The 12,569-nt window shown below is 33.3% G+C and overlaps 1 protein-coding gene across 3 annotated transcripts; it reads left to right on the top strand.

Annotated features, from left to right (window-relative positions):
- Nucleotides 1-5,017: 5,017 nt before the first annotated feature.
- Nucleotides 5,018-11,891, top strand: LOC142627259 (DNA polymerase lambda). 3 transcript variants are annotated; one of them, XM_075801076.1, is made up of 14 exons: nt 5,018-5,184; nt 5,489-5,626; nt 6,409-6,756; nt 6,873-6,966; nt 7,056-7,186; nt 7,821-7,883; nt 8,304-8,483; nt 8,584-8,637; nt 8,948-9,036; nt 9,728-9,818; nt 10,146-10,235; nt 10,665-10,732; nt 11,382-11,466; nt 11,543-11,891. In XM_075801076.1, the coding sequence occupies exons 1-14, from the start codon at nt 5,074-5,076 to the stop codon at nt 11,639-11,641; spliced, it is 1,641 nt and encodes a 546-aa protein (XP_075657191.1). In that variant the 5' UTR covers nt 5,018-5,073; the 3' UTR covers nt 11,642-11,891. The 3 variants fall into 3 exon arrangements, with proteins under 3 accessions (XP_075657191.1, XP_075657193.1, XP_075657192.1); XM_075801077.1 differs by having other exon boundaries at nt 5,019-5,184; nt 10,155-10,235; XM_075801078.1 differs by lacking the exon at nt 10,146-10,235.
- The last annotated feature ends 678 nt before the right edge of the window (nt 11,892-12,569 follow it).

The following is a 12,569-nucleotide window of genomic DNA, read 5'->3' as shown; positions in this document are numbered from 1 at the left end:
CTTGTATTTTTTTTTTTTTTTTATACATAGAAAATTTCAAAAGCTTGTGCTTATAAAAGCAAAGTCATTGACAATTGGGAGGTCATTAAGATCTTGTTTGGACCTATTGGTCCTTTTACTTGTTGTTTTGGCCTTAACTTACACAATACTATTGTTTTGTGTAAAGGATTAAATTCTAAATGTTGTATTTTAATATATTCAAATCTTGCAGCTTCTTGTCAATTTTCTTGTAGTTGAATATTGCTAGTAGCTTCTGCTTTGATGTAATTGGCTTTGTAATTGGGCAGTCTTTTATTTCCATAAAATCCAATCATTTCTCAAGGGGGAAAAAAAAAGAATTTGTTGTTTTTCATTTTTGCATATGCATTTGGTTCATTGTCATGATGCAAGGGTCCATTGTGAGCCTATCTTAATTTTTGGATGTATCAGTTTGAAGAAATATCACTTTTGGACGATATAATCTATGCCTTCAACAATTTGAGTCCTGTTAACTATACTTTTGGACTATATATTTTATTGAGCTGATTTAATTATATAACAGTACAAATCATTCGTATATGTATATATATATATATACACACACACACACATATATATAAACAATAGTGCAAGCATTATTATACTTTGGGTTCTTTCTTAAGTCAAATAAGAGGAACTAAGTGTGGTTAAACTTAGTTTACTTGCTTAAGTTTGTGTTTTTATTTTTAATCTGTGCCCTTATTCCTATTGTCATGTTTATCAGATACACATACACCTCTACTATGTCATGGGTGCTGGCAATGACAAGCATGAGAATTATCATGGCTTCAGGTTATTAGAGTGCCATGAATATCTTAGCATCAACCATTAGAAGTGTGTTGTACTTGGAGATTTGAGAATTGTAACTCTTTTTTAGGGATTGAAAACCTTACTTTGTATGTTTTGATTTCGTCAGATTGATGTGTAGATATGTAAATGCAGCAAAACATGTTGTACCTTTGGTTCTTTAATTAATTTCTAACATATGATTACATTGATCAATATAATACAAATAATGTTAATATTCAATGTAAAACAAATATAATTTGTCCTCTCCATTGACAATGATTACAATGGATGTTGTTTGCAGATAAATGTTAATTGATATACCTAGAATAATCTCATGGATGCTACAATGATATGCAACTTCAAATCAAGTGTGTGAGTGACGATATGTTAATTTGCATCATTTGCATCTTTTAGAGGGATCGGTAGGGTTTAAGGGTATTTCGTGATTTAATAAATAAATAAAATCATTATAATGTGGAAAATTGTTAGACCTCGAAAGTGACATGACAAAGTATTATAAGGTCAACTAATAATTAAATGTCTTTAGTTTTTTTAGATTACTAATCACTAACTTGTGTGATGCACTGAATGTGATGCATTCAATAGTTAGTGATTAAATATTTTCAATGTTATAGTTTGTTAAAAATGAATGAAATTCAATATTTAGTTCAAAAATGTTACTAAAATTAAAATGTAGAAAGTTTAAGAAAAATAATAATTGGGAAAATTATTTTATTGATCTTAAATCCAAATCCAAATATAGGTATCTAAACAACGGAATTTCAAAGCCTTCATTGTACAAAAAGGCCCAAACAAGGAATTTAAAAATTAATGGATTCTGTAAGTTCTGTAGTCCTTTTGTATCGGATTTTACAATGAATTTGTAGAGATAGGAGCTTTAATCCAAATAACCAAGCATAGATGGAAATTTTAACTAGTGAGATAAATTATACAACATTGGTAATTTTAACAAGTTTGATCCTCGGGTAAGCTTTTGAGGACAAAGTTCATCTCTAATCTGTGTACACTTCGGGCATTAAAGACAGGCTTGTTTCTACCAAATTTTCTCATCCACATTAATGAGGGAGGTTACAGCCTAAATAGGGTTTCTTAATACATCCTAACCTTCCACGTGTAAGGTGGTTATGCCGACTAATTAGATATTTATGTACATCTGGCTTGCTGAAAGGTAATAGTGATCTTGCTAGCTGAAGAAACACTGTTTAGGGGTCTTATCCTCATTAATGTGGCCAGAGCAGCAGGTAAAGGGCATTTAATGTAGTGATGAGGTGTTCTGGAGTAGGGAGCTCCCCCCTTATGTCAACTTTTTCTCCTCATATCCCGATGTCCTGCTTTCACTTTAAATTTTAGAAGTAGATACTATCAGACCCCATGACTTTTTCCTCTTCTTGGGTCTCAAGGCCAGATGTTGTCCTTTCAGTGCTCCCTTTACACACTTTGGCGATCCTTTTCCTCTATTCATTCTCTTCGGAAACTACCTCCTTACAAATTTCAAATCAAGGCTTTTTAAATCTATTAATTTTAAAATTAATGGGTTTCAAATCAAGCAAATAAAGTGGTTGTATAACATTTTTATTGTCATTTTGGTCTTGCAAATAGAGGTTTCAAGGGGTATTTTGGTCAATTTTAGGTTTTACGGTAATTTCGGTCATTTTTTAAGTTTCAAGGTCATGTGGTCATTTTTTTTGTCCTAGGGGTATTTTGGTCATTTTCAAGGTTTTAAGGGTATTTTGGTCATTTTTTAGGCTTTGTGTTTATTTTAGTCTTTTTTTTAAATAAGTTTTAGGGCTATTCTAGTCCTTTTTAGGTTTTAAGGGTATTTTGATAATTTTTTAGGTTTTAGGGTATAATGGTACAATCAAATAAGGGAACCATCAAAGGTGAGAAAAAAATAAGGTAACCACTGAATGTGACAAAAGTATAGTCACATGTGATGTTAGTACTAGATAATGTGAGGACGGTACAATTAAATGTGAGAAAAAAAAAGGAATCACCGAATGTGACAAAAGTATAATCACATGTGATGTTAGTAACGTATAATGTGAAGATGATACAATCAAATGTGAGAAAAAAATAAAGGGAACCACCAAATGTGACAAAAGTACAGTCACATGTGCTATTGGTACTGCACAATGTGAGAATGGTACCATCAATTGTGAGAAAAAAAATAAGGGAACTATTGAATGTGACAAAAGTACAGTTACATGTAATGTTGGTACTGTACAATGTAAAGATAGTACAATCAAATGTGAGAAAAAAAAAAGAGAACCATCGAATGTGACAAAATTATAGTCAGATGTGATGTTGGTACTGCACAATATGAGGATGGTACAATCAAATGTGAGGAAAAAAAATAAGGAAACCATTGAATGTGACAAAAGTACAGTCGCATGTGATGTTAGTACTGCACAATGTGAGGATGGTACAATCAAATGTTAGGAAAAAAAATAAGTGAACTTCTGAATGTGACAAAAGTGCAGTCACATGTGATGTTTGTATTGCACAATGTGAGGATGATACCATCAAATGTGAGAAAAAAAATGAAAGAACCACCGAATGTGACAGAAGTATAGTCACATGTGATGTTGGTACAACACAATGTGAGGATGGTATCATCAAATGTACGAAAAAAAAAAGGAACCACCAAATGTGATAAAAATTCAGTCACATGTGATATTGGTATTGCACAATATGAGGATGGTACCATCAAATGTGAGAAAAAAAATAAGGAAACTACTGAATGTGACAAAAGTTCAGTCACATGTGATGTTGGTACTGCACAATATGAGGATGGTACAATCAAATGTGAAAAAAATAAATAAAGGAACTACCAAATGTGACAAAAGTTTAGTCACATGTAGTATTGGTAGTGTACAATGTAAGGATGATACAATTAAATGTGAGAAAAAAATAAGGGAACCACCGAATGTGACAAAAGTACAGTTACATGTGATGTTGGTACTGTACAATGTGAGGATAGTACAATCAAAAGTTAGAAAAAAAAAAAGGAACCATTGAATGTGACAAATGTACAGTCACATGTGATATTTGTACTACATAATGTGAGGATGATACTATCCAATGTGAGAAAAAAGAGAGGGAACCATCAAATGTGACAAAAGTACAATCACATGTAATATTGGTACTACACAATGTGATGATGATACCATCAAATATGAAAAAAAATAAGGGAACCGCCGAATATGACAAAAGTTCAGTCACTTGTGATGTTGGTACTGTACAATGTGAAAATGGTTCTATTAAATGTGAGAAAAATAAAAATAAAGGAACCATTGAATGTGACAATAGTTCAGTCACATGTAATGTTGGTATTGTACAATGTGAGGATGAGATCATCAAATGTGAAAAAAAAAATAATGGAACCACCAAATGTGACAAAAGTTTAGTCACATGTGATGTTAGTACTGCACAATGTGAGGATAATACCATTAAACTTGAAAAAAAAAAAGGAACCATCAAATGTGACAAAAATAAAAGTCACATGTGATGTTGGTACTGTACAATGTGAGGATGACACAATCAAATATGAGAAAAAAAAATAAGAAAAAAAAATCACGAAATGTGACAAAAGTACAATCATATGTGATGTTAGTACTACAAAATATGAGGATGGTACCATCAAATGTGAGAAAATAATAACATGATATAGTAGATTGCTTACTAGTGGCTACCAAAAAAAAGAAAAAAAGGAGATACGGTAGAATTTCCCATATATATATATAACTCCAAACAAAAAGGGTTTAATATCATAAAATCCCAAAGATAAAAAAGTTGTAAAATCAAAAGAAATACAAATATAGTGGGGTGTATTTTTATGCCAGTTTGGTATAGTATAGTACCGTAACACTACAATACATTGACATTTTGGGGGGGGGGTGGGATATATATATATATAGAGATATATAGATATAACACCAAACAAAAAGGGTTTAATATCATAAAATTCCAAAGATAAAAAAGGTGTAAAATCAAAAGAAATACTTCCAAAGATAAAAAAGTTGTAAAATCAAAAGAAATACAAATATAGTGGGGTGTATTTTTATGCCAGTTTGGTATAGTATAGTACCGTAACACTACAATACATTGACATGGGGGGTGGGCAAATAAAAAATTACCCCAAATTTTAGGGGTATAATTAGAAAAAATACCACCGTTTTCGGTTACCAGTTTCAACTTACAAAAGTCACTCGGATTGTAGGAGAAGAAGCCAAGGGACTGATAGCAATGGCGCCAAAGACAACGAAAAACAAAAGTACCCCTCAAGACCCAGATGGGATTTTCGCAGGAATGGTTGTTTTCTTAGTCCAACATGGAGTTCAGCCTCGCCGATTACAGGTTCTAACTCCATCTACGTTTGTACTTTGTTTTTAGTATATTATCAAACAAAACTTATTTACAGTTCCTAGGTGTTCTACATTAGCTTCTCCAATTATATTCTAACACATACATAACTGCATTTATTTTCATTCTCTTTGAGAAAGTTAATATTAATTTTGTTGTATTGGTCAATGCAAGAATTTTATTGTAACTAAGGAATTTGTACCTCAGTTTTGCCCATATATCACAAAACCCACCTAGCTACACTATATTTATTTGTGTTTGAATCTTTCTGTCTCTCTATTTTTTGGCGTATTTAAAGATTTGGAAGCAGAAACTGGTGCAAATGGGGGCTGCAATAGAAGAGCGCTTATCCAAAAGGGTCACTCATGTATTTGCTATAAACTCAGAAGCTCTTCTCAAACAAGTGACCACTGAACGCTTGGAACGCTTTAAGGGAGTGAGTCTCAGTTCTTGTCTCTCTGTTTGAGCATGATTTCCATTTTGTGTGATGGTTTACATATTCCTACATTGTTGCATCATTTAATTTAATATGGTCTTACTTACAAGTTTGACATATAAATTTAAGCCTAATTATATTGTTTAAAATTTTATCACTTCCATTCAGTTTCTTAGTTAGAGTTCATGATTAATATTTTTACTGGAGGACCAAATTAGCAGCTAAATTTGCTTGCTAAGATTGAAGTTTGAATGCAATTTGCTGTTTGCTTAAGGGGATTTTTTTTTAAATTGGGGCCCACCAAAAAATGCTCGAAAGCCCAAAAAACTGGCCTTTTTGTGCTTGCAAAATGCACACAAGTGTGCTTAAAATCATAGCAGCTGACAAAGATTGTAATCAAAGTGGTGTACTTATAAAAAAAAAGTGGTGTACAGTGTACTTTACCTCTATGTTATCTTATGTTGGACTCTTGTTTAGTTGAGTTTAATGACCCACCTCAATTATGGTCTTAGGAGTTACACTTAAACTACTACATTTCCTACATTAAAATCTTCAGAGGCTATTTTTCAGGAATGTAGATTTTGGTTATAAAGGACATGTCCTGGCAAGACTCTCTAGTTAGGTATAGGCCAGGTTCAACATTCAACTCTGTAGGACTTCTCTATCAAGTAGTTTCTGATAAATTATTTTGACTTGTTTCTTGAGAAAACTTGATAATTTTGTTAGATTAGATTTTTTGTCTTCATATATCATATTAATCTATGTACTACCACTTTTTGCAGAGGAATCTCCTTTATCAGTGGCTAGAGGACAGCTTGAGATTAGGAGAAAAGGTATCTGAGGATTTGTACAATATTAAAGTGGACCGAGAAGGAGATAACATCCCAGACAAGTCTTTAGTTCCTAAAGAAGCCAACAAAAACACTACTAGCGATGAAGAACCATCACATAGCAAAAAAATCAGATCCTCTCCTGAAGATTCAAAAAATATAAATGCAGAAAGCAAGGTAGATGTAAAAAGTAGTGCTCTATATGACGTACCGAGTACTCCTGGAAGTTTTGAGGATTCACCCAGTACTCTAAGCCCAGTGAATACCAGTCCACTGACCCCAGATCCTTCTAATAAGGATGTAAGATGCCAATAATTCAGATATTCTCTGGAACTTTTGTAGCCATGGAAATTGTTTCGTGGAATTTAGGCTTTCTTTTCATTTTGCAACTAAATACTTTTACTATTTTTAATCAGGTTGACACAATGCAAACATCCTTGCCATATAGTCCTCCTGATTTAAACAGGAATATAACCGAGATATTTGGAAAGCTTGTTAACATATATAGAGGTGAGACTAAAATCAATTCTTTATTTTTGGTTGTCTTTTTTCTTTGACCTCTTGGTGATCTAATTCCTTGTGATTATTGCTAATGGAAGCATTGGGTGAAGACCGGAGGTCATTTAGCTACTACAAGGCCATTGCAGTTATTGAGAAGTTGTCCTTTAAAATTGACAGTGCAGACCAGGTCAAAGACCTACCCTCAATTGGGAAGTCACTGCAAGATCATGTAAGTAAACATGCTCATGAGTAGATGTCTGCATTATTGGCCTAGGTTAAAAAGACAGTTGAAACTTTATATCTTCTATTTATTCTTTATTTTTCAAACCAAAAAATATCATTTTAAAAATTAAGTAGACAAAAGACTCTTTTACTTGGCTTGTCTTTTATCTCAAGTTGGTCATCACATGAATTCTATACAAATGTTAAACATGGCACTTCTAAGAATGGTACCGCTGACTAGTTTCTTAGTCACTTACTTGACCCCTTTTAAGTTTGAATAATAGGGTAGTTTATTATTTGCCTATATGAATGTTGAATATATGATTATGAGTCACCAGGAAATTTTTTTGCTAAGTCATGAGTCTCATCATGATATTGTTACAAGCTTAGCTGACTTGTGGTCTGTTATGTAAAATTATCTACACTGTGTGCTTTGAACATTGAAGATTAATGTGGTGAGGTATTTAATTCCAATCTTGAAACTCAAAATTTTGTACATTAGTTTTGGATCCTTACACATAAGAGTTACAATTAGAATTTAGAGAAGCCTATGCTGTAAAATTATGCACTCTCTGGTGTACAGGATGCTTTAAATTCTATCATCTAAAGTTTACAGATTTTTTTTTTGTAACTACTTGCAGATCCAGGAGATAGTGACAACTGGAAAGTTATCCAAGCTGGAGCACTTTGAAAAAGATGAAAAGGTGTTGCAAAGGTCCTCAGTAAAACTAGAATTTAATATCATGAACTGCTAAATGCATCATGAGTTATTTACATTCTTTCTGATTGTTAAGTATCTTCTTCCTTGTTATCGCCTTTTTGAATAAAATGATTATTACATTAATTTGGACTTGCTTTCTTGAATCTGTCTTTGTATGCCAATGATTGAAGATCTTATTCTCTTAATATTTTTTTGAAGTTTTATATTCTGGAGCTTCTTTGTTGGCACTATGTACAGTGACTAGCAAGAAAGAAATTTCATTCTATTTGGAGTGGGTTTTAAATTGTTTATCCACTTACACAGTATTGGAGATTATGAATATATATACATATATACAAGCTATATCTGACCATAATTCTTATCTTTTTAATAATCTTTCTTTCAACTGCATTACCATTTGCAGGTACGAACAATCACCTTATTTGGCGAAGTTTGGGGTATTGGTCCTGCCACTGCTCTTAAATTATATGAGAAAGGACATCGTACACTAGATGATCTGAAAAATGAGAATTCATTAACAAATTCACAAAGAATTGGGTTAAAATATTTTGATGATATCAAGCAGAGGATTCCACGCCGTGAGGTCTGATATCCATGTTACTTCTTAGAATTTTGCTTGCTAATCTGGAAGGTCTAGATTTACTTCACCTTGGATGTTTTTGAAGTTATTTCTGATTCTACAGGTTCAAGAGATGGATCTTCTTCTTCAGAAAGTTGGGGAGGATATTTTGCATGGGGTGAGCACTATAACTTTTTCTTTGGTGCAAATGCTTTCTGACCAAAATTTCTTTTAGCAATAAATTTGATTTCTTTTTCTCTCTGTGTGTTTAGCATTATAAATTAGTTGGTTAATATCAGGTGACAATGTTAAATGAACTGATTATATGCGAATTTAATTTGGTTCATCAGTGTTATTCAATTAGATGTGGATCGAGATATAATTCATTGGCAATCAAATTTCAAGGCACAAGCATTGTTTATAATTCTAGCATTAATTATGCATATTTGTATATGGGTTATCCTACTATTTTGATGTCTGTCTTGAAGGTGAACATAGTCTGTGGAGGATCATTTAGACGTGGAAAAGCTTCCTGTGGGGATTTAGACATTATAATTACACATCCTGATGGGAGAAGGTACAAAATTATTTCATCTCTTAGTGTGTCACCTTATATTTTGTTTCAGTGACAATGTTCACTTGTCTTGATCTTAGAGGAGATCAGTTGCTTTGAGGCCAACTGTTTTCTTCTTTCCTGAATTCAGCTTTGTTCTCTTTATGACATCTCTTTCTTCCCTTGACAGAATGAAATATAAATGTAAATGGTAGAAGAAATATACTCATACTTCAAATATCCAATGAGTTGTCAAATGGCACCTTTCTTCCCTTTAAGAAAAGGGTAGGGGTGAGGTTGTGGGTTTCAAACCCAATGAGTGTATGTGTAAGCTGCCAATAAAAAAATATTATGGTCATTAGTATAAGAAATCCAGGACATTTTTCTACAGACCACCATATATCTGGCTGATCTTGGTTCCAAAGAGTGAAGATTAAATTCCTAGATGCCTCCAAATTCCAACAAACAGTTTTTCTACAAACATAAAAGATTCGATGAAAGACATTATTTCTTATGACCTAATTGAATTAACCCTTGATTGCTGCAGATCTTGCCACTTTCTGCCCCAATTCTTTGACATGCCTTTTTTTTTTTTAATGTTATCATTTATGTTTTATGTCACCCCTTTACCTGTCTTACATTCTTTTATGACTTATAGTCTTTCTTCTTTGTAAATTCTAACTGTCATATACGTGTTATTACTCTATACTTACAGTCATAGAGGTTTTTTATCAAAATATGTTGAGCGTTTAAAGGATATGAAGTTCTTAAGAGAGGATTTGATTTTCACTACTCACAGTGAGGAGGTAATATCATTTTTCTTCGGTTTGATTGACCCATCTCTCTCCCTCCCTCTTTGCTGAATGCATGACTCTCTTATTTCTTGTATTCTATGTTATATGTGAGAAGGAGAGATAAATGAAGTTTATAGGTATTTATTTTTTGGATGCTTCCTTTTTTATTTTTGGTCATCTTGTGTAGCATATTTTAAGAACCATTGTTTTACAATAAAACCTGTGAACTTTGAGAGCTATTAGTTTATTTCTGCAAATTGCATTTTGCAATCATAAGAAATGAGATCCTTGTGATTGTCAGACTTGCTGTAATATGCCCACATTAACTTTATGCAAAAGTTTGCACAGGGTACTGATTCTGGTGTTGACACTTACTTTGGTCTATGCACATATCCTGGGCGTGAGCTGCGGCACCGCATAGATTTGAAGGTACTTGATGGTTTCCTTCCTTTCAGACAAAATACCAGAAGGAACACCTGCAATTTATATCTTTATTGGTGTTTATTCCTATGCTCTCCCTCAGGAGAATCATAGGCTATAATTGAAGAGGATTCTAATTATGGATTACTTATCCCCCAACAATGTGAGAGAAGAACCCCTCTTCCAATCCTTTTTCATGCTTTAAACCACGCCCCCACCACCCCTCCCCCACCCACGCAAAAAAAATGTGTTACTTCTAACGGGGAGGGAAAAAGAAGGTGGCCAGTCTTTTCTGGTTTATTCTCTTAGTTGACTATCTGTTCACATATAAACAGCCACCTTTGGTTGTATACAGCTTTTCATTGTTATATGTAGAATTGCAGAAATGTATATGATTGATTTCGTGATACTTTTAATGCATATATTACATTTTTGTAGGTATACCCAAGGGATATATATGCATTTGGACTTATAGCTTGGACAGGGAATGATGTGTTAAATAGGAGGTATAATCTCCTTACTGACTATTGAATTCTGTAGTTTCTTAAATATTTTAGCTTATGAAGCGTTTGCCTAATGAAAACAAAGGAAGTTCACAGAATGTATGTCTGATCCCTCTGCATAGGATTTTGTAGGCTTAAAAAAAACATGTCAGATGTGCCAAATGTTGTATATTTGCAAATGAACAAAGGATGAGGATGATGCATCTATCAAAAATATTTAATATTGGAAAGAGTGTAGTGCTGCTGTTGAATAACATGTCTAGCAATTGTTGTATAAATTTCTAAGTAATATGCTATATTGCTATAAACATAATTTGCTGAACTAACATATCTTGGAAAGCAGTAGATTAAATTAGGGGGAAAAAAACAACTAGCTTTTTTGATAGTACTGACAACTATTGCTACCAACAGAACGGTGTTGAGTCTTCCAGAACCATTCCTTGTACCTACTTTTCTTTTATACCAAATTGATTCACTTTCTATACGTACTCCATATTTTACATCAATTTCAGAATGTCTTCATTATGCTTGGGCAATATTTATGACAAATAGACTTATGGATCAATCAAGAAAGTTTTTTTTAAATAAAGAAATTCAAAACCACCCACGGTTGAGTAAAAGTTTATGTGATTTACTTGATACTTGGGTGTAGGTTGAGATTGCTGGCAGAATCTAAAGGATTCAGGCTTGATGATACAGGGCTGTTTCCAGCTACTTATGGTTCAGGCGGTAAACAGGTAATGAGTTTATGTGAGTTTGTTGTACTTTCACTTGTTTACATGGTTAGCTTTAGCATGCATTGTTCAATTGCAGGGAACAAGAGCTAGTGCAAGTTTGAAATTTAACATGGAGAAAGAGGTGTTTGACTTCCTGGGATTTCCTTGGCTTGAACCACACGAAAGGAATCTGTGAGCTGTGAATAGTTTGTATAAGCATGCTGTACATAAGAGTTACCATGCTTGGTTTTGCATCATTATAAATTAAAACCTCCCTCACTCTTTGTTGGCTGAGAGTTTTTTGGCATGCTTTCCTTGTAAATTATGATATAACAACAGGTTAGAAAAAGAGGGATTTTTCTTTGGCATGCTAGCCTTGTAAGCCATGTAATTCAAACAAAGGGGTCCAAGTAAAAATAGTGATGCCACCACAGGGTTGAGCTTTCGCTTTGGTCCTCAATTTCAGCTGCATGATAATTTTTTTTAGCGCTAGAAATATACGGCAAGGAAAGGTTTAGAGGGAACTGGGAAGAAAGGATGAGGGTGAATAACAAGAAAAGAAGAAACCATCCATGTGATATGATAATGAACCAGTGGTTAGATAGCCAACTTGCCTTGGGTGGCACTAGTGTGGCATTGATTTAAGAATTCTGATGCCTAAGGTAGTGATGATCTAACCAAAAAAAAAAAAAAAAAGTTTTAGGAGGTATCATGCACTTAAATTCAACTACATTATGTGGGCTTAGAAAATTCAAGCATGGTTAAATCCAAACTATATAATCTATATACTTCATTTGTTGGATATTTATTTCTCTGAACAAATGAATTCATTAAGCATAGACAAAGAGGGTAACGAGGAGATGGTTGGAAGCTCCCATGCATCAAAAGAGGTCACATGCATCATAGGAGGCAACCCAAAGTTGCTAAGTTATGAGCTACATAATCAAATTTTGGTAAACATAGAAAAAATCTCAGTCCACAAAAAGGGGCTAACCTTATTAGTGTAGTCTAATATTATTATTAATATTTACCTAAAGTCATGAGTGAATCTTGTTTCAATAAAAAAAAGTCTTGAGTGAATCCTGTCACGTGGGTTTTAGTTAACTTTGTATATCAGAATTATC

Source organism: Castanea sativa, chromosome 3, assembly GCF_040712315.1.
Source record: "Castanea sativa cultivar Marrone di Chiusa Pesio chromosome 3, ASM4071231v1".
Classification (NCBI taxonomy): Eukaryota; Viridiplantae; Streptophyta; class Magnoliopsida; order Fagales; family Fagaceae; genus Castanea; species Castanea sativa.
Note: the sequence above shows the minus strand (reverse complement) of the source record. Positions and strands in the feature narration are given on the sequence as shown.